This window comes from Eurosta solidaginis, chromosome 4 (assembly GCF_040869045.1).
Source record: "Eurosta solidaginis isolate ZX-2024a chromosome 4, ASM4086904v1, whole genome shotgun sequence".
Lineage (NCBI taxonomy): Eukaryota > Metazoa > Arthropoda > Insecta > Diptera > Tephritidae > Eurosta > Eurosta solidaginis.
This window is the reverse complement of record NC_090322.1, coordinates 119,363,708-119,387,115: the sequence shown is the minus strand read 5'-3', so window position 1 is coordinate 119,387,115 and position 23,408 is coordinate 119,363,708. Positions and strand designations below refer to the sequence as shown.

Below are 23,408 nucleotides of genomic sequence, written 5' to 3'. Positions count from 1 at the left end.
TTAAAATATTGCATAATCTTTGTTATCCTCTATGCTCCCTAAATATTATAATCAAGTAATTGCTCCAATTGTATTATCTTCTTACAATGCCGTATGGAAGGCTGATTTCATTTCTCATAAACCTTATATAAAAGGCCATAATACAGCAAGTAGTATCTTATTATAAGACCTTATGTGAGCCTTATTGTAATTGATCTGTAAGCCTTATAATAAGTATGTTATATTCTACCTAATGTCGTATAATATCTCCTTATGTAAGCCTTATTTTACATGCATTATAAGCTTTATACATACCGCTATCTTTCAGAAAATCCTTATACCTGATAACATATGTAGGTATAGAAAAATAAGGAGTATTTCAAGGAATAATAATTTTTCTTAAAGAAATAAGGTCTAATAACATAAGACTATGGGTCATTTTTTGGTGGGTTTATTGGTATATACATATGTATGTGTGTATGCACGCTTAGTGGCTGATTTGTAGTCGAAGAAGTGTACACCTTTGTTGCTTCTTTTTTTACATCGTTAAAATTGATATTTGATCGCCATTGGCAGTACTAATGACTTAACTTCAGACATTAAAACAAAAATAAAAAAATTTTGGATATACATATGTCTACATATCTATGTACATACTTATTTGGCCCTAAACTTTTTGTCTTTGCGGTATCCACCGTGTCCTTACGGATTGCGGCCTGCCTCGTCCACTGCTTCACAGATGGGTCGACGATTTCTCTCTAAACCTATTTGAGTATTTATTTTTTGACTCCTTTTTACTATAATTTTTAACTAACCACTATTTTTTCCTTTATTTCTTTGCAGATACTTACAATTAACGCCCTAAAATGAAGTAAATGCCAGAAAGTGGCAAAATCTATATTGAAATCGTAACAAAATTAGCGTCATAAAATATTCTCTCATGTTATTTTTATGCAAAGGTGATCCAAATTTATCAACAAAATAATATCCAGAAGAGAAAAGATATGTACATATGTCATACATACATATGTAACTCCAAAGTGACAATCGGTGTGCAAATGCTAATTTTAAAGAAATTTTTCTACACTTTTTTCCTACATTGAATTTAAAGAAAAGTTGGCCTTAAATGCAACATAAATTAAGAAAAATCGAATAAATAACACACGATTTGAATAAAGTTTTAAACCGAGCTAGTTCATAATACCTCTTCGATTAGTAATAAAAAATATTTAAGCAAAATAATATAAAAGTAATTTTAATTCTTCGAAAAAAATGGCATTGCTCGAAGCCCGGCCTTATCGGCCATTTAAATCGAGCGAAGAATACTTGGAGGCGATGAAAGAGGACTTGGCCGAGTGGTTGAGCACACTTTATCCAGAATTAAATATAAATGCGGAAAATTTCATGGATCGTCTGGACACTGGAGTTGCACTATGCAAGGTAGGTTACAAACAAAATATAAATAAGGAAAGGAAAAAATATTTATTTTCAATAAATATGTATGTAAACGTAGTTCTTTGCAGAACTGGCAGTTGCGGTTCAAAACACTTTTGTTAGTATTGTTTGTTGTTGGTGGTTTAATCTGTAACACGCCGGCTTTAGGGCTAAGGGAAACGTATTAAAATTATATCTAATAACTTTATTTTGATTTGTATTGTTGTCAGTAAGAAATAATTATAATTTTTTATGTCCAAAATAAGGACACTTGTTTACACTAATCAAATCATATTTGTGTCTGCTGCATAGAAGCAGAGTTTGGCACCAAAAAACCCAAAAAAAACCCCAACAAATATTCACAAAAATGTTTCCTAAATTACTGCGTGGAGCTCCCGTATATGTCTACAAAGCAAATAGTAAAAAAAAAAAAAAAGCGGCCCTGCATGCAAAATTTCTGCACGTTTATTTGGGCCTAATTACATTTTTTTTAATTAGAAATTGATTAAAAAAACAGAAAACCACAATAATTAATGATTAGAAATCACTTTGTGGCATAAACAATCTATTCTTTCCTCTCTTAATAATTAGTAATTCACTTATTCTACTAACCTGATTATTATTCTTTTCTAATTATTTATATGTATGTCAGTAGTACTTAACCTACCATATTAGTGTTTCACTTAGCTGATGAGTTTAGCAATACCTTCTAGCTAAGCAATTTTAGATCTCGACACATAACAAATCCTTGCCTTTCAACGACTCGGCAAACAAAACCTACAAATCCGTGCGTCATCCGGATGCGCCCCTCGTGTCGGTTGCGTGGGCTTTGCAGGGTAAAACCGTTGTGAATTATTTTTATTCAATGAACTAATGATAGCTTGAACAACCAAAGGGCTATGTGCTATGTGCCACTTTACTACAGGGGGTTATCTCGCAAAAATTTTAATTTTGTCTATCTTGTCGTAAATAGCTGTTGTTGGTGTATTATGGGGAAAAGCACAACTGTGTATGTACATATGCATGCATGTATTTAAAATGTCAAACTTAAATTAGATTTCACTTTCATTAATTTGATAATTTGTAGCAAGCTACATTTATTAAACTTAACTTATGAATTTCTCCTCCGAGTTGAACAATAGAATCATACAGAATTAAATTACCCTTAATGGCACCATGAGACTTTATCTTTTACTTTCATTTGAATTAAGCAAATGTAAATGTTTGTAAATAAAATAACTACACAATGCATCATTTCATCATTGCAGATATTATTGGTCTGGGCGACTTTGCACTTTGTAACTGACAGCCAGCGGCAATACACTGTTGCACTTGACAATGAACAAGTGTAGCACATTCAGATGCTTGCATGTTGCATGTTGCACGTACTACTTAAACATACATAGTGCACAATCGCGCCCACATCCACACGAACTTACATATGTACATGTACATATACACGCAAATGCCGATGCTCATAAAATATTTGCTCCCCATAGCTGTGAACTTTTTTCACATAATTGCATCTTCCACATCTTTGTTTTTCTTTGTTATTGTTGTTGATGTTACTTGAGGCTGTACTGCACAGTGGTTGAAAACTGCAACTTAAAGCTCATTCAGAACAATTACTCTTATGATTCAACTGTTACCGGTAATGTTTTAGGCAGCCAATTATGTCACCGGGGATTGTAACCAACTTTTTTTACTGTATTGCCGTGGTATTATACTGTCAAAATCAAAAAATTTGAATGAAGTTTCGTGCAAAAAGTACTAATATTATTTGAAAATTCTTGCAAGCTGGTACGGATACAAAATGTATGCAATTTTCTTTAAACAAATATATAAACTATACACATACTATTTTGCTTGGTGATACGACGTTTCTACTTAACGGTAATGGTATTATCTAGAAGGCAGAATTGCCGAGGCTAGGATGGGTAAAGAGGTATCTCGGTAAGCACTATAATAAAATCCTTTGAATAGTCCCATTAGTGAAAAAAGGGTACACATTTCCCAGGGAGCCGCGCTTCGCCCAAATCTGAGCATTGAAACAGGTTAAACCCTTACTTATGCGGAATCATCCCTGGCTTAGTAACGCATGTCCTACACGCGATGGTCAACATAAAATACAAGCAAGCTATTCGACTGTACTGGTACCAATGGCTTTAAAGTAAATTTTATGGTCTAACCCTGTTAAGCTGCTAATTTTTTCGGACTTTCGCTAGAGGATTGTTATAACAATTGCCAAGTCTGTTGGACGGGGCTAAGCATTGTTAAATCAAAGGAAAGGGAAGTATTGCAACGAAATGGCTGTAAAAGTTGCTTGTAGTTTACGTTACCGGTAATAAAAATGTTACGAAACGTGAAAAACTTTTTAATAACATTTTTTTCCTGGCATTATTTATTACTTAATTAATTGGCGCTTAACCGTTTAAACGTTTATGGCCGTCCAACAAGGCGCGCCAGTCGCTTATTTGTTGGGTTAGCTGCCGCCAATTGGTCACACCTCTCTGCCTCCATATGCGGGTTCCTATAAAAATACGTTATTAGCAGGCGTTGTTTGTTAATGATGGTTTCGAAATAAACGAAGCGAAATTAATTAAAACATTTACAATTTTACTTGTAGTTTTTTTGTTTTGAGTGCCCTCAGCAAGTACAGGGTGGCGTCAAATTCGTTTAGCCCCATTACCTCCTAGTGGTCCTCAACGAACCACTTGCTTTCCCTGATGAACCCAAGAAGAAGCGAGACGTCCACCATCCCAAGCTCTGCCAGGCTGCCGAAGAAGCGTGAGCCCAGAAATATGTGCCTTCTTCTTTGAAGCGCCGGACATCGGCAGAGAAAGTGGTAGATCGACTCCTCTTCCCCCTTATCCTGACAGCTTCTGCTGAGGGAGCTTGTTGGTATTCGCCACCGTTGGTGCGATAGCACAATGACCTGTGATGACACCCGTAAGTAGCCTCACCGCAGATTTGTTCAGTTTGAGAAGGCAGCTGGTGATTTTCCTATCCAAGCATGGCCATAAGGACCTTGAGACTTCGCAGTCAACCCTATTGGTCCATAGCAAGTCCGATGCCCTGTTCTCATATTCGTCGATTCTCCCTAGGAGATAACTCAGCGGCGGTCGCACGGAGCTGTCCACCTCACTTATGCCTAAGTCGGAACCTTTCCTAGCCATCTCATCCACGAGTTCGTTCCCTTCAATGCCGCTGTGCCCAGGAACCCAGCAAAGGAAGACAGACATTGAGATGACTTATAGAAGCCAGAGAGACTCTACGCATCCGCACACCTCCGCACGACTCTAATGCCCTTAAGGCGGCTTGGATGTTAACAAAGATTGTTACATCGGCGTTGGAGACCGCACTATCTTGGAGCAGATTTGCCGCTCTGTCTATGACATAGACCTCGGCTTGGAATACACTGCATGCGTCAGGAAGTCGGAATGATTGGCGTAACTGTAGATGTGTTGAGTACATCCCAGCTCTAGTTCCCTTTTCCATTTTCGAGCCGTCGGTGTATGTTGTGATGCCCCTGCCGTTGTCTAGGCCTACTTCGAATTCCTCCCTTCTGAACCTGGAAGTCCAAAACCCCTGTGATGTGGTCTGTTTTGGATGTTACGGTTATTATTCCGTTTAATTGCCCCTTCGTAATATAGTCCAGAATCGTCCCGTGTTCGTGCTTAGCTGTTTTGAGTTAATCATACAAATGTTTTAAACTACTTTTCTTATGTTAGAATGTATTAACAAAAAGAAGAGAATTACCAAGATTCCAAATATGGCGTTCCACTGCACTTTGAACTAAATAAATATGTAATAATAAAAAATTAGGCCAAGTATTTAAAGGCAACTCTGAATAAAAAATTGGGATTATGAAGTTTTATTAACAATAAATTCCAATTTCAAACCATTGTCGCTGCCACCTCAAATTTCCCTCCCCCAGCGCGTCAATTAGAGTAATGTCAGTTTAATTTATTTGCCACCACTGTTTATTTGTGTGCGTTGAAAAATAAAACTATAAGATGTGCTATGTATATTTGCTGTTGTTTCCCTTTGTTTCTTCATGGCTGTCCTTCTGCTGCTCAGTGGTGCCAGAAGAATTTTTTCGGAGCTAAAAACAAGAAAAAGACTAGAAAGTGCTAAGTTTTTTGAAATAAATACAAAACCACTGAAAAAGCTAAAATAAATCTGTTTCTTAAGTACATGTTAGTATTTATTAAAATAGGGTAGATAAGTTTTACAGTTCATATAAGGAAACGGCCCTTGGGGGCTTAGAAACAGTTTAATTTTATTCTACGTGAGCAATTTGTTGGTCTGGGCCGGGAATACGTTTTACGATCCTTTGTCGAAAATAATTTTTTATATCACAGTAGCTCTAAAATGTTTTGTCGGATTAAAGACTATGTGAACTAGCGAAAAATTGTACTTGTTCGATCCATAACTCATTATAATTTTTAGAATTAGTTCGACAGTTGCATAATTATCGTTTGAGTAAAAATGGTTTTCAGTCACTGATCGTAAAAGTTAATACCAGATATTGATTTACAACACAATTTTATTGCATTGATAACTGCCAATAATGTTGTTATACTTTCTTTATTATTGGCTGAACAACTCTCTCGACTTGCGGTTCTGAAATTAATTATCACAGAATTTAGTTGAATAACGCCCTATCCAAACTTAATGTTAACATATGTAGCTGGTTTTAAAACCAATTCTGAGATAGGGCGCTCTTCAATCAAATTTTGAAAATGTATTTTGGGTAGTGTGGTGGTAGCGTACTCCGCCTACCACACCGAAGATCCTGAGTTCACGCCCGGGAAAAATAACATCAAATTTTAGAAGAATTTTTTTCAATTACAATAAAGTTCCCAAGCGGGGTCGCCCCTCGTCAGTGATTTGGCAAGCACTTTGAGTGTATTTCTGCGATGCAAAACTTCTCACATGTGGGTCCGGTCCCGCCAACTTGTAGGAAAAATTAAAAGAGCACGACGCCAATTGGAAGATAAGCTTGGCCTAGAATCTTTTCGGAGGTTAGCGCGCCTTGCATACATTTTTATTTATTATCCGAGATAGTAATTTTCTATTCAAATAATAAATTCTATTCGATAAAAGATCTATTTGTAAACCTGGCTCATTTATAAAATTGATATGCTATCCAAGTAGTAATGCTAAATGCCATTCTTAATAAAACAAATTACAAGGTAAGAAGCACACGAGGCGTAGCTTCAAAGACGCGTACAATATTTAACATGCAGCTATGATTCCTATACCCTTCATTATCTACACACAAAGTACTTTCAATCTTCGTTACCAAAAGCTGACAATTATTGAAAAAATAATAAATAAAAAATAAAAATATATTCGTCCCCGAAACAAAAGGAAAATGTGTACGAAAATTGAGTGCATCCCCATGCCTTTATTCATTATGGAAGGCAACTTTACACCTCCGCGGATTAATGAAAACAAGCGATTTCTAGTTTCTTTTGCACGTTGGTAATATACACGTTACGCACTTTGTTTTGACTGAAGTACCGTTTTCTAACTAATCACACAAATTTGCATATTGTAGACAAAAGTCTTGTTCTTCCGTTTTTTCAAGCGTACGTACGCCTAGCGATCAACATAGCTTTCGTGCAGCTTACGCTTTGTGTGCAGCTCTCCATTCAAGTAAATGTGTTCGACATCAAAGCGTACAGATTTCTTATGCCGTGTCTTATACACGTCTATGAAGCTACGTCTCGTGTGCATCTTCCCTAAAACTTTTTAATAGCTCCGAGCGTGGTGCGAAAAGCCCCCGTTACCTCAGCACTTTTTCATATACTTAGATGCGTTATACACATTCGCATGCATAATGAGTAGATTGCACGCTTTTTTATGGAGAACGCCCACTTGTTAGTACTTTTCTAAAATTTTCACAGTTAAAAAGTGCAACTTAACAATGAATGGAATATATGCTAACATATTTTGTGTTCTATTTATTTGTTGAGTTGCAGTTTTTAACTGTGAAAAATGTTAGAACAGTACCGAGTGGAAAAATAATTTCACTTGCAAAGTGTGAAAGCACCCTTATCCAAACCAAATAATGGATTCTTCTTCTTATGCTTTGCTTGGAACAAAAATTGGAAGTTGGCTGGGTTTATTTAAGTTACGAAATGTCAAAAGCGTGTATCGATTGCATTTGCAGGCCGAATGCGATGAAATGCGCTCATTTCGGAATTCGATTTGTATAAGGAAATTCGTCGCGTTTGGAATTTTTCACCCATAATGACTTAATTGGTACAGTGTAAATGTAGCATTGAAACCGAATTTTTCAACACAAATCTCAGAAAAACTCCAAAATGGTAACGCCGCTTCTGCATGTGGCGCTTTGGTTGACGAGCATATGTTTTCTCAAAGCTTTGTTGTCCAATAGATGGGGCGTTTTTATTGTTGCAATGGATGCCGTTTTATTGACTATCTGCAACAAGCGAGTTCATTTAATGTCGGTGCTGCATTGTTGTTGTAGTTGCACAGCTATGTATTGCAGAAGCAACTGATAACTGTGGTAATAAGTGCATCTATCCCTTATATTTTACAGCAACATTTACAAAAGTGAATGTAAACAAATATTTGCACGCATATGCACTTACTTATGCATACATTAGAGTGTATCCTATTTTCTAAAAATCAATTTTTTTTTTGGTCATAAAACCGCGCTCTGTAGAGTCTTTTCAGTTCAACTAAAAGTCATCTTTTATTCGACATTTTCCAGAACATGAAGGATACCATCGGAAAACAAAAAAATGGTCTGCATATTTGGCTAGACCCATGTACCTATATGTAATTCCAGGCGCTTATTTCGAATTTTAAGTCAGATTTGGCAATACATATACCATCAAAATCTTGAGGTGATTATAAAATTGCGGTTGTCGAAATTAAATTGAAACAATGTTTCCAATAAATTACTTAACCACTAATTCACAAACAATAATTAAGGTTTTAAAGCTCCTTATAACTGAAAATTCGTATGGAAATGTCATTTTAAAAATTTTTATAAACTTTTTGTATCTTTTATGAATAAGGTGGTTGAAGGACAATTATTGTATACATACAAAGGTATTCCGAATAGGAATCCAAAGGCTGTATTTTATTCGAGTTCGGATTGTATAAGGATGAAATGGGAAGCGACCACTATTGGTTTTACTTTTGGCTTCGCCGCAAAGTGTTTCAATGTTAGAATTTGGTGTTCATAACGCCTTCCAGTCCTCATTTGTTACCCGATTTCAATAAATTTTCTTTTGAATGAACAGCATTGTTGAGATCGGTTTTTTTAATTTATTTTTTACACATTTTTTATTGCAAAGTGTCCGACATTGGCAAATTTTTAAATTAATTTATTCTCCTGCCCCTTTTAATACATTTTACAAAACAAAAACTAGCTCAAGATAATTGTACGACCAACCCATAACAAGAAAAAGAACAAAAAAGAAAAAAAATTTAAATGTAAAAAAAATTTATTATATGTATGTATATTTATATACATTTTTTCTTGAGCATTTAAATTTTACTATTGATATTCAAGGCGAATTAAATATCAGGTGGTGTTAGGCAACCTGATTGCTTCTTCCTGATAATTTCCAAAATGGCAGATACCTCTGTTAATTCGGCCTTTTGAATGCCCCTGGACGCTTTGTAATTAATCTCTAACCAGAATAGAATGCAGGTAATTTCGAATTCAAACTCCGCACCCGAAAAGCTAGCTGATGGAGAAGTGAAATTCAGAAACATATCCTAACAACCATCGCCATGTGAAAATTTGGCAATTTTTCTCGAATATTAATAATAAAAAAATTATATAAAGCAACATGAGCTCATCTCGCTTATTAAATACATTTAAAATAAATTTTTTGACTTTTATTTTCGTTTTAGCGCGCTTCCATAAGATGAAACCAAGCGTACTACCAATAAAGGTTCCCATTTCATCCTTATATAAAAACATTAGAAATATGTATCTATACTCAATCGAATTCAAACATTTTTAATTTTATTTTCGTAACTGCAATTATTGGATATTTCAGGGTATATTGGCAAAATCTGACTAAAAATTCTGAATCTACGCCTCAAAATACTTATAGGTACATACATACATACATGTGTTATACCAATTTCACACAGAAACTTAATGGAATCACACTTTCGTTTGGTGAAATAATTGTTTTTCCTTTGCCCGCAGGGCCTTTGGCTTCATTAACGAACATGGTGTCAGCGGCCCAAAAAATATTATGTTTTTTACAAAAAATAGTTAAAATGTGTATCAGCCCCTTCCTATTTAACTTTAAAGACAATACATAAAAATAAAATGCATGTGTAATTATTCATAGATTTTGCACCTAATCCAAGATATGCCTATTTTTAAAAAAGCCTTTTGCTGCAAATGCTGAAAAAATAAAAATTTGCATTTTTCTGATAATTTTCTATTTTTTCTAAATTTTTTAAAATAATTTCTTTTTGATTGCCAGAAAAACCTAACTAATTATTTCACTAAGCCTCTGTCTTAAATTGGCATTTAGAAAGTAAGTTTTGGTACCAGTGCTTTTTCGCCGGCCTTTAAAATCCAGTCCTTTTCCTCTTGCTATTTATTCCCGTAACCGCTTTTTCTCATCCTGTCTTTATATAATATCTTTATATCAAACATTGAATAGCTTCTTCAAATATTTCGAACATATAGCGCATTTCGATTTTTCTATGTAAGGCGCGTGGCTAGCCTCGTCAGAAAACTGCATGGCATACATGGCATTATGCACCCACCCTAATGAGTAAATGTGTTCAAAGGTCTCTTTATTATATAACGTAAGAAGAGGAGAGGTTCGCTGTAATCGCGTTCATTGCCCTTAACTCTCATCATCCGGTTCGTATGCCACATCACTTTTTCTAGAATAATTGTTTTTCTTTTTGTATTAAAACTGTAGTAAGTATGTGTGTATTACGCTTTGGCTTCTGCTTAGCTTTATACCTACTTTAGCTGTACTCAAACTGATAAGTAAATCATAATTCCTATATAAACGAAACCCTTCACAATTTCGAAAATATGGCTGCGTCATTGGCTTGACGCAAATTTGGTCACCTTTTGCTTGACGGTAGCAGGTAGTTCGTTTTGTCCTTCCTTAATACCGAATCGAAAATTCTTCGCGGGCTGGAAGTATTCCGTCTGCCACGTAACTTTTTAGTAAAAATTGAGCACGGTTAAAAGTTTGAGCCTTAAACTGAAACTATTTGCTTCTACATACATATGTATATGTATGACCAAACCTTTTCTTTTTTTAAGTTATATTATACTTCGTGAAAATGAGTACTCACTGAGTCAATACTGCGTTTCAACTTTAAACTCGAAAAGTCTACACTTGCACTTAAAAACAAGTAAGGAAGGCTAAGTTCGGGTGTAACCGAACATTACATACTCAGCTGAGAGCTTTGGAGACAAAATAAGGGGAAATAACAATTTAGCAAAATTAACCTAGGGTAACCCTGGAATGTGTTTGTATGACATGGGTTTCAAATGGAAGGCATTAAAGAGTATTTGAAAAGGGAGTGGGTCATAGTTCTATAGGTGGACGCCATTTCAGGATATAGCCATAAAGGTGGACCAGGGGTGACTCTAGAATGTGTTTGTACGATATGGGTATCAAATGAAAAGTGTTGATGATTATTTAAAACGCAGTTGGCCTTAGTTCTATAGGTGGACGCATTTTTGAGACATCGCCATAAGGGTGGACCAGGGGTGACTCTAGAATGTGTGTTGTACGATATGGGTATCATATTAAAGGTATTAATGAGGGGTTTAAAAGGGAGTGGCCCTTAGTTGTATATGTGAAGGCGTTTTCGAGATATCGACCAAAATGTGGACCAGGGTGACCCAGAACATCATATGTAGGGTACCGCTAATTTATTTATATATGTAATACCACGGACAGTATTCCTGCCAAGATTCCAAGGGCGTTTGATTTCGCCCTGCAGAACTTTTTCATTTTCTTCTACTTAATATGGTAGGTGCACACCTATGTTAGAAAGTTTTTTCTAAAGTTATATTTTGCGTCAATAAACCAATCCAATTACCATGTTTCATCTCTTTTTTCATATTTGGTATATAATTATGGCATTTTTGAATTTTTCGTAATTTTCGATATCGAAAAAGTGGGCGTGGTCATAGTCGAACTTCGGCCATTTTTTATACCAAAATAAAGTGAGTTCAGATAAGTACGTGAAATGAGTTTAGTAAAGATATTTCGACTTTTGCTCAAGTTATCGTGCTAACGGCCGAGCGGAAGGACAGATGGACGACTGTGTATAAAAACTGGGCGTGGCTTCAACCGATTTCGTCCATTTTCACAGAAAACAGTTAACGTCATAAAATCTATGCTCCTACCAAATGTCACAGGGATTGGTAAATTTTTGTTCGACTTATGGCATTAAAAGTATTCTAGACGAATTAAATGAAAAAGGGCGGAGCCACGCCCATTTTGAAATTTTCTTTTATTTTTGTATTTTGTTGCACCATATCATTACTGGAGTTAAATGTTGACATAATTTACTTATATACTGTAAAGATATTAAATTTTTTGTTAAAATTTGACTTAAAAAATTTTTTTTTTAAAAGTGGGTGTGTTCGTAATCCGATTTTGTTAATTTTTACTTAGCACACATATAGTAATAGGATTAACGTTCCTGCCAAATTTCATCATTATATCTTCAACTACTGCCAAATTACAGCTTGCAAAACTTTGAAATTACCTTCTTTTAAAAGTGGGCGTTGCCACGCCCATTGTCCAAAATTTTACTAATTTTCTGCGTCGTAAGGTCAACCCACCTACCAAGTTTCATCGCTTCAGCCGTCTTTGGTAATGAATTATCGCACTTTTTCGGTTTTTCGAAATTTTCGATATCGAAAAAGTGGGCGTGGTTATGGCCCGATTTCGTTCATTTTAAATAGCGATCTGAGATGAGTGCCCAGGAAGCTACATACCAAATTTTATCAAGATACCTCAAGTTATCGTGTTTACGGACGGCCGGACGGACGGACTGGCATGGCTAAATGAATTTCTTTTTTCGCCCAGATCATTTTGATATATAGAAGTCTAGATCTATATGGATTGGTTTATGCCGTTACGGATTACCGTTAAGCGAACAAAGTTAATATACTCTGTGAGCTCTGCTCAGCTGAGTATAAAAATGCGGTGGCCATGGTTTCGAACCGACGTGCCCCAGACTCCAGCAGCTTGCTCAACTTACTGAGCTAAGACATCTGTGTAACAAAACATATCAAAACTCGCCATATGTACCTACAATAAAATGTTTTGAAAAAAAAAAGCTATGACTTGCAGTAGTTTTTACAAACGAAATTTTTAATTTTTTAATTTTCAGCACCCAGTTTAAATTCTTTCGGTTTGTTTTAAAACCAAACGTTTACACAAGTTTTTACTTTTAGATTTTTTAATCTTTTTGATTCTGTTTTAAAACCATCTAGACATTTGGAAATCCATCAATATGAATCGCTGTATTGACAATATTTATTCTTAAATGCGATCCATCCACACGCGATCCATCAGTTTTTGGTGAAATAAAGGCAAAATATTGCAAAAAAAAACTAATTTCATTACCTTATGTATGTTTTGCGAGCAATTTAATGCCAATAAAAATATTACTAATAATAAAATTACTTCATAAAAGCACAGTTTTGAAGAACTATTTGTTTGTTTTTGGTTTTTCCAAATGCATTCCATGCAATCCAAACATAATTTAAAATACTTAATTATTTGTTTCGGTTTGTCAATAGATATTGCAAGTTCAGCACCTCACACGCGACTCATCAGTTCAATATGTATTACCAATACGGATCCCGGTCAAGTATTGACAGCATCACCTCATCGTGTGAAACTCGCCTAAAAGTTTCTATTTTTAGATTTTTTTAAAACTTATTGGGCTTGTTGTTGATATAAGACAAAAATTACAAAATTATTATTACCCACGAGGTTGGTTACTAGGACATGTTTCTGAATTACACTTCTTTATCAACTAGCTTTTCGGCCGTTGAGTAGTTAACTCGAAATCTCCAACATTCATACTTCGTACTGGTGTTAAGGCAGACGTCTCTATCCACTCAGCCATATTAATTCTTCCGTAATTAGGCAGCATTAAATCGTTTGCCAACCGAAGGCGATTTCGCCCTTACTTTTTAACTTTCTTTTTGGTGTTTTTTGCTGGAAAGCTTTTCTTGGGAGAAATGCAAACCATTGAAGACTTTGAGTGCATTCTGTCCTATAATTTGAATAAGGAACCTTCGGTAAGGTAGAAACAGTATCCGGCGACTGCCAAAGCAGGATTATCTCATTGCTTAATTATAGGGAAGTGGCTGTTAGTTTGGAAATTTTTTTTATCGCCCAGAATGAACTATAAAGGAGGGAAGTAGCAAAAAAAAAATTAATTTAAAAACCCAAACAAAAGCTTTTTTGGGGCAGCCAAATTATAAAAGTTTCTTGATGGGTACAAAGCAAGGGCCCAATGACCAACAAGAGTTTAATAAAATCGTTCATTAGATCAAAAAAAAAAAAAAAAAAGTTTCACAAAAACAAAGGTAGATGCATAGATAGAGCACGTCATAGTAATGCACTACTTAGTAAAACTAGATGAACGACAGGCCAAGAAAAGTGCGACTCAGACAAAGCTAATTTTATTGACTGACGTAATTAACATAACATTTACAACATAATAAAAAATACTTTCACACATTTTATATATCATTTTGTGCTCTTAGCTCTGGCACGTATCAAACGGAAACAAATATTTTGACAACTGCAACAACACTTTGACTGATTTACATACATGCTGCCTGTGTCGAGATGTTGCTTCACAAAAGCGATGTGGGTGTGTAGAACGTAATCTTTAGACATTCGACTCACCAGTCCATTTACATATAAAGGCACTTTAATATTGTATACATCAAAATTCGACAAAATGAAGTTTATTTAGCTAACTTTAGGTATTTATGTATATAATGTAAAAATATTCACACTTTGCGTAATTTTCGTAGTCAACTTTAAGCGCTCCACCCCCAGTTGCTGTGCCGGTTGGTCTGCGTACATGCCTCTGAAGTTATTTCACATATTTAGAAAGACAAAGCCGCAACCCACTGAGTAAATATTGAGTTAAGCACAAAGTTTACTTAATTTAAATATAAAACTTACTAATGCTCCTACTTCCTAAACAATAACAAAAAAAGTCGTAGATGACCAAATGCATGTATGTACATAGAATGGTGAGGATAAACATGTCAAGTCCCCTCTAATGCATTCGGTAGATTTGAAGTTACTTGCTGCTTTTGGCTGCCGTATGTTGGTTTTAGAAAGAGATCTTTGATGTCATTCAGGCATTAAACTGAAATATTTGTGTTTTTTTTTAATATTTTATGACTTGCGTTTGCTTCCGTTTAGTGTATTAGCTTCACTTATGTATTTTTTGTATTAGTTTGTTTTAGTTTAAAACTAAAAGTAGCGATACAATGATTTACAAGTCAAGTCAAAACAAGAGAATTGCTTATGAAAATCAAAAGTGCACACGGACAAAGTTTCGGTAAGTAGGAAAAATCAGCTAACAAAACTATACTAAACTAAACTTCTATTAGGTAGTTGAAAACGTTTAGCGCTGAAATTTAGCAATTGATTTAGTTCTTTCAATTAGTTAGTAATAAGCTTAACAAAAGAAATGAGTTCAGTGAGTTCTTTTGGATGAAGAATAGTTAAATGATGTGATCGAACTAAAATCCTAACTAGGTTAATGGACCAACTTATCAACCTGCGGTCAGGCTAAGTAATTCTAAGATATCTCACGATACTGTTTAGCCAACTATTTTCTTTCCATATAAGCACAAGGTATTTTTAACATGGAGATGTCTTGTAAGATATTGTCAAATTTCCCACACAAATATACCAAAAAATATGACCAAATAAATTTAAGTTCTATGACGGCCAGTGAGAATTAAATATTTGAATGCCGACGGGCATGTTGGATAAGTATTCTGCTCACATAGGGAAATCATGTCATCGACTTTCAACTCTTGGCACTGCAAAATTATCTGAACTTTGAATTTTTCTTGATACAAGTTTGCTCTTTTTAAATAAATAACTTATTTAAAATTTTCCGATGAAATTAATTATTTTTAGACCATCACTATTAATATTCATTGAAAACTACGGAAAAATGCTACTGAGAGCACTTATTTAAAAAAACTCGATCAATATGTACGTAAATATGTGCATTGAAAAGAAATATACAATTTTCATGCCCCGTATCTTGGCAACAAGTTGTTATTTAGTCTTGCTTTTTGGCATATAAGCTTAGGTCCAATAGAACAACAATTTTACAAAGTTTCATCGAAATTGCAGATACAAATAGTTTTCGGTCGTACACTTGGGGTATTATGTTCTATTTACATATTGTAACGAATTTTAGGAAATTCCGCTTATATGAAACCTTCTGCCAACGTTCGAATCCCTAAACTGTTGAATAAATCACTCCAACATATATATTCAGTATTGCTAACTGGTCTTTATTTAGATTACTTTGGGATTAGTACATCACAATTATACTTCACAACCAATAGCGCTTTTAAATCAAAACTGATCACTGATTGTTCAGCTTGTGCTGCTTTTATACTCTCCGTTGCTTCGTTCGCATATTTCTCCAAAGGTCTAGACGTTTCACCTTCTAGAACTCTTGTATCTCCTGCTTGGTAATTACTTATACGAGTACATGCATATTTGTAGTTTATAGCCATATACGTGTGTATGTGTGAGCAACTACTTCGGATGATGACCACATCTGTGTGTGAGATAGCTCTTCGTCGCCTTCTACATAAGTGTTGCTAGCTTTAATGTGTACATGTACATAAGAGTGGCTGCTTCATGTATTTGTTGTGTGGTTATTTACTAACAGCGTAGTGATGCTAATATCCGTCACAACATTGTAATGGCAAAGCACTTGGTAGTTATTAAAAATTGTCTCATTTCCAATTTATTTAAATAAAAGCGAAACAATTTATTATACGAACAAATAAAAACATGAGCTATTTTTGTTTGCACAGTGGGTCTAGATCCACAACCAAACAGTCCTAGTGACATCGTACGTAATATTACAGTTTTCGTCCTCAACAAAAGACAAATCATAACTTTATCAGGTAAAGTATATCCAATATACATTAATTTTGTATGGTACACGTTTAAATAAAAATAGAAACTTGTTTTTGGAATATTTTTATATGTGTGTGAAAACTCAAAAAAGTAAATTTACGGGACAGCTAAAACTCACCTAATTGTTGCCATGGTTTCCAATATAAAATTGGATTAAAGCATAACACAAACGGGGATTAGGAGACCTTGTGAATTGCCTAATAGTGTGAAAATTAAATTATTTGTTCGGTTCATACATACATGGAGAACGTACAAAGTTGCTTATTTTACGTGAAATTTACATATTCCAGGTACAGGCTTAGTCTTATGCCAGAAAGACACATTTTGAACTTCTCAGCCATTTAATATTCAAGAATAAAGATAACTGCTTTTAAACAAACTAAGGGTGGCGTAGGTGCAGGATCTTGGTGTTTTTACCCTACTTTTATATACATATATTTTTTTAAGTTCATATTAACTTTAGATAATTCTACTTCTGTACATCGAAATGGGAGATATTTACTAAACATATATTTGCTCAAATAATTGTTAATCTGCCAAAATGAAAGGGTTTCTATGGAACGCTGGTATGAAAATTGCTGATTCAACTTATCTGGTTATCTGGAAAGTTTCTTGTGTAATGGAATTTCGGGACGAATAATTTATTCTTATTCTTCAGGAGTTTTTGGTTTAATATTAACAGTATTGACTTGCTTGCTATATAAAAAATAAATAAATGTAAGGCGCGATAACCTCAGAAGAGATTTTAGGCCGAGCTTCTCTTCGAATTTGCGCCATGCTCCTTTTTAATTTTACCTACAAATTAGCCGAACGGGACCTACATGTTTTATGCCAACTCCGAACGACAGCTGCAAAGGCAGATTTATTTTCACTGAGAAGCTTTTCAGGGCATACACTCGGAGTGTTTGACAAATACAACATGAAATTTTTAAACAAAATAATATTACAACTTAGAAGATATAACATGGAAAATACTGTACATTGACTGCTAAGTGGAATATCTTTAAATAACGTCCTATATCCGAATTCATTTCAAAAACAGTCTTTCGAAAAACTAAAAACACAACGCACTATCTGAGTATAAACTCAATACATTTTTAGGGCCTTTTTACAAAGAATTTTGAAATAGAGGCATTCTGCAAAGCATGGCGGAACGATACAAGGTGGCGAATTACCTACAAACATAAATAAAAATTCCATGTACTTTGTTTTTGTAAATTCAAATGACAAATGTCAAAATCCCACTGCGCCGTAACTTGATGTATCAAATCAAATAAAAAAAGTTTGTAATCAGCTGGCCCATGCTGCCACCTTGTATCGTTCCGCCATTCTTCAAACGAAGTGGTCGCTTTGACGGGCGTATGAGTAACATTAGGCAAGGTGAAATGATACACGTTTAAAAATTCGAGACTAAACCGTTCAATTTTGCATTCACGAGTAGACATAAAAGTGACAGATAAATCTTCAAAATTAAATCTTATTATCTAAAATTAATATATTTTGATGACCATATTTTGATTTGGCTCCATTGTACGTTGTCATGTTGCATTTTCTATGTCCCTTTTCTTTAATAAATGACAGCCATTACTTCCATGCAATTTGGAACATAGCCAACTATCCTCTCGTAGACAGCTCCTAACACTCATCCTACCATCATCGGATTGATTTTCAGTGCACGGCGCGCCTAAGTAAAAAAGTCTTTAGTTAATAGGTTCGAATCTGTACGAGTGTGTAGCCTGTCTTCAGTTATTTATTTATTGTCTTGCTGTGACAGCGTGTCCTAATTTCGCTAAGTTTTCTCTTTTTTCCCTTATCTTTATATCGTGATTAGTTTTTCATAGATTTTAAATTAAAAAGTGGTGGCAGTTGGATAACAAAAGCGGCATTGCGGTTTTTCGATTATTACCATATTTTTTCATATTTTCTTTTGTATGGTGAAAACATGCCTCCTCGTATTAAAAACTTATCCTTTTAAATAAATATGGCTAGCTGCCTTTGCTGTCGCTTATAAATGGAATATAAATAAAAATGCACACACACACATATGAACATGTGTGTATATGTATGTACACTTGTTTACTTTGTGAGTACTATTATATGAATTTTGAAGCGTTCATGCTTCTCCCAAGCGTGCTTATGGCTACATGGCAGTATGCCATGCCGCACAAGGACATGTCTGCTATATCTAACTGTACGATTTGGTGACTTGGTTGTTATTCTTGTTGTCCTATCACGGTTGTTGCTGACGCTTTTGTGAAGCAGGTGGATGCATTTGGCACTCCAGTGATGGCGCTCATTAAATATTCGCACATCCTTTTCCGTTTTTGTAGGATTTTTTTTTTTTTTTTTTTTTTTGAATTTATTAATGGCGTTTTTGCTCTAAGATCTCTATGTAATTTTCTGTTTTTGCGCTAAAACAGACTGAAACAAAATCTTTGAATTTTTGTTCTTGAGTCCTGAAAATGGTGGTAAGGTAAATTATATATCTGCTCCATATTATACACATTATGGTGGTTCGTCAAATGATGACAAACTCTTATTCGTAACTCACTGCCCCATTAGCCTTTTAGCTCCAAATTATATGATGTTCACACAACACCTTTCATTCGTAGTTTTCTCTCCCATTCGTCGCTTGGCCTCGAACTACTAGTCGAGCAACGTCAAGTTCCCAACAAAATTTTGAGAGCGAACCATTTTATTCAGTGACAATTTATTGCGTACTACGCTCGATTGTTTCTCCAACATTGATAGAATCTGAAAACAAGTAAGGAAGGTTAAGTTCGGGTGTAACCGAACATTACATACTCAGCTGAGAGCTTTGGAGACAAAATAAAGGAAAATCACCATTTTCCAAAATGAACCTAGGGTAACCCTGGAATGTGTTTGTATGACATGGATTTCAAATGGAAGGTATTAAAGAGTATTTTAAAAGGGAGTGTGCTATAGTTCTATAGGTAGACGCCATTTCGGGATATCGCCATAAAGGTGGACCAGGGGTGACTCTAGAATGCGTGTTGTGCGATATGGGTATCAAATTAAAGGTATTAATGAGGGTTTTAAAAGGGAGTGGCCCTTAGTTTTATATGTAGGGTTATATTTATATTCAACTTTAAATGTACCTACTTTAAATAAATTGAATTTTTTTTCTTGTTAATTTTTTATATTTCAATTTTGAAATGATTCTTTCAAAAATTTTCATTCGGTTATGAATTTTATAAACTTATTGTAACATACATTTAGGAGTCATTAAAATAAAGATATTTTATAAAAAATAAAATAGTGTGTGTACAATTAAATAGTGGTATATTTATCAACTACCACATTGGCGATCAGCCAGCCTTTTTTAAAAGCGTACAAAACAACCCCAAATATAAAAAGATTAGCAGAAAATTTACAAATGTTGAGATCCTGAACGCTGAATGTATTAAAAGATAGAAAACAAGCAAGCAAACATTAAATAATAACAACACAAAAACTGTGCAAGAAAAGCAAAAGCAGTAGCAGCAAGAAAATATCTCAGCTATAGCTATAACGTTGGTCCATACACAATTTGCATTTTTTATATGATATCAAATAACAGTAAAACAAAATAGTCGGAGGCGAACAATACATATTGAGCTGAGTGCGTAATCCTTGTGCATTTTAAGCCAAAGTTTTATTAAAAGACAAAAATTAGATACACGCAATAAGCAGTGCGATTTACTACTATTATAACATCCTGTATACAATTACAATAACTCCAAACTACAATCTAAATTTAACTAAAGAATTAATTTCAAATAAAGAGCAGTGAACTACAACAACTACAATAGAAAGCAGGAACACACAACAACAACAACAAATGTAATAGAAACAACAGCTCGCCCGTGAGTATCGAGAACGTGTGGAGAAGGAATTTAGGAAATTTGTTACGAAGTTTTGGGTCTTCTGGACAAAGACCTTATTTCAAAATCAGTAAAAAATATACAATTGCGACAACTATCAACAACAAATAAAGGGATTTGGTGAGCTGTATCTAACATTTAGTTTATTTAAATTTATATTATTTATATGTATATGTATATGTATATATGTCAAAATAAATTAAACTTTCTTGATTTTTGAATTTGTAAACGCTCCTTTCCGGAAATTTTTCTTATAATATAATTTTTATAGGTATTTTAATTAACAATGTTTCGTTCACCACACACACACACACATCTACACCACGAAATCAAATAAACGATTCGCTTATCGATTTAGACAATGAAAATTATCAAAATGATTTACCAAAACCATATGCGAATCAAAATAACGAAATTTTTGCTACATCGGTAAAACTTCCCCAATTTTGAACTAATTGCCCAGAAGCATGGTTCATCCATGCTGAAATGCAATTTAGTCGAAAGAACATTACTCAGGAAGGTACAAAATATGAATATGTCATAACTGCACTACCGCAGGATGTAATTATGACAATTCTTGATTTTATTCAAAGTCCTCCTGAAGATGACAAATTTTCTGTATTAAAGAAAATTTTAATTGAACGGCACTCATTAAGTGAGAATGCCAAGTTAGATCGAGTCTTATCCGATTCAGAAATGGGAGATCGTAAACCTTCTGAGTTTTATCGGTCTCTAGTACTCTATGGAAACAATTTTAGCAAGGAAATTCTTAAAAAGCTTTGGATGAGGAAGTTGCCAAAAAATTTAAGTGTTATTCTTGCTAGTTCGAATTCGACTGTAATAAGTGAATTGGTTAAATTAGGCGATAATATTTGGGAAGTTGTTAATAAAAATGAAATAGCTTCAGTTAGCAATTTTCCAAATTCTAAAAGCGAAAATGCAATTATTTCAAATTTGGTTCAAACAACTAACATTATTTGCAAAAATTTTGAAAAATTATCATTAGAGATCAGTGAAATTAAAAATCAGATGAGTCAAAATTATCCACGGTCCCGATCTTTTAGTAGGAATCGTTTTTGAAGTCCCTCCAGATATCGATCAAAGTCTCGTGACAACCCAAATTGGCTCTGTAGGTATCATTATAAGTTTGGTAATCAGGCGAATTTAAAAATAACAACAGTTCGTCAAACTAAAGTCAAATTGAATTTTTTAATAGATAGTGGAGTAGAAATTTCAGTGCTTCCGGTTTCAAAATCTTCATGTTCGAAAAAGTCATCAGGTATTATTTTAACGGCAGCTAATGGTTCGACGATTTCGACATACGGTAAAAAACTTTTAAATATAAATTTAAGATTACGTCGCGAATTTCCGTTCACGTTTTTAATAGCAGATATAGCCAAACCAATTATCGGTGCTGATTTTCTGTGTAAATATGGTCTCTTAGTTGATTGACAACCAGTTAGACACACAACAGTTCACAGACTAGTCACTGAAGGAAATTTGCCATTTTCTAAACCAAGGCGTTTAGACCCTTTTAAATTCAAAGTAGCTAAAACTGAATTAGATTTTTTAGTAAAGACAGGGATATGTAGGCCTTCTAATTTAGCGGTAGCATCTCCTTTGCATCTTGTACGCAAGAAGGAGTTAAATGACTGGCGTCCTTGTGGAGATTTTAGAAGATTAAACGTTGTAACAGTCTCCTTTGCCCCATGTTCATGACTTCAACATGAATCTCAGAAATAAGAAAGTATTTTCGAAGCTAGATTTCACCAAATTCCAATGGCAGAAGAGGATATCTATAAAACTGCAATCACTACGGCTTAGAAACTCCGCGCAAACTTTTCAACGATTTATTAATGAAGTAGTTAATGATTTAGACTTTGTTTTTACATATATTGATGATCTCTTAGTGGCAAGCGAAAATGAGGAACAACATTTCAAAGATCTTCGCGTACTATTTCAGCGCCTCACGGAGTACGGTTTAAATATAAAACCAAGTAAATGTACTTTTGGCGTAACAAATGTTGACTTTTTAGGGCATAATATTTCTGAAACGGGAATTAGGCCCTCGGAAGAAAAAGTTTTAGCCATTAGAAATTTTGATCTATCAAAATCTATTAAGCAGGCACAAAAATTATTGGTATGGTTAATTATTACCATCGATATAAACCAAAATTAGCAGAGTTTACGACAGTTATCTATGATTTAATTAATAGAACAAATAAGAAACGAGACAAGATTTTAATTTGGGACGATACATCTAATAAAGCTTTCGAATGCATTAAAGAAAAGTTTGCATCTGCGATATTGTTAAATCATTTTAACAAAGATGCAAAACTTTCTTTAAATGTAGATGCATCCAATACGGCAATATGTGGTGTCATACATCAAACGTTTAATAATAAATCAGAACCACTTCCATTCTTTCAAAGAAATTGTCTCCATCCGAAATTAAATATAGTGCATTTGATAGGGAACTATTAACTATTTATTTGAACATTAAACATTTTCGTTACCTTCTAGAAGGACGTCAAGTTACAGTTTTCACAGATCACAAGCCTCTAGTATTTGCTTTAAATTCAAAAGCAGAACGCAGTCCAAGACAAACTAGACATATGGAATTCATTGCACAATTTACGAATTAAATTAGGTATATTAAAGGACGGGAAAATGTTGTAGCTGATACGTTATCTCGTGTGCTTAAAGTAGAAGTGATTAATAATTCGGACATTAATTTAAACATTTTACAAAGTGAACAACAACAAGACAGTGAATTAGGCAAACTTACCTCAGAGCAAACATTTTTAAATTTGAAACTAATAAAAATTGCTGTTCTTAACTTTAATATGTGATGTGAAGTGTCAGGAGAAAATCCTAGGCCATTCATTCCAAACAA

At 34.4% G+C, this 23,408-nt stretch overlaps 1 protein-coding gene across 7 annotated transcripts in view; it reads left to right on the top strand.

The window, feature by feature from the left end:
- pigs (pickled eggs) overlaps positions 1-23,408 on the top strand; it is a 618,878-nt gene that overhangs the window by 208,321 nt on the left and 387,149 nt on the right. For all 7 annotated transcript variants that reach the window (XM_067782653.1, XM_067782648.1, XM_067782649.1 and 4 more), the window contains one exon: positions 823-1,419. In XM_067782653.1, coding sequence (XP_067638754.1) covers positions 1,252-1,419 — 168 coding nt within the window. In that variant the 5' untranslated portion in view covers positions 823-1,251. The remainder of the gene's footprint in view (positions 1-822; positions 1,420-23,408) is intronic.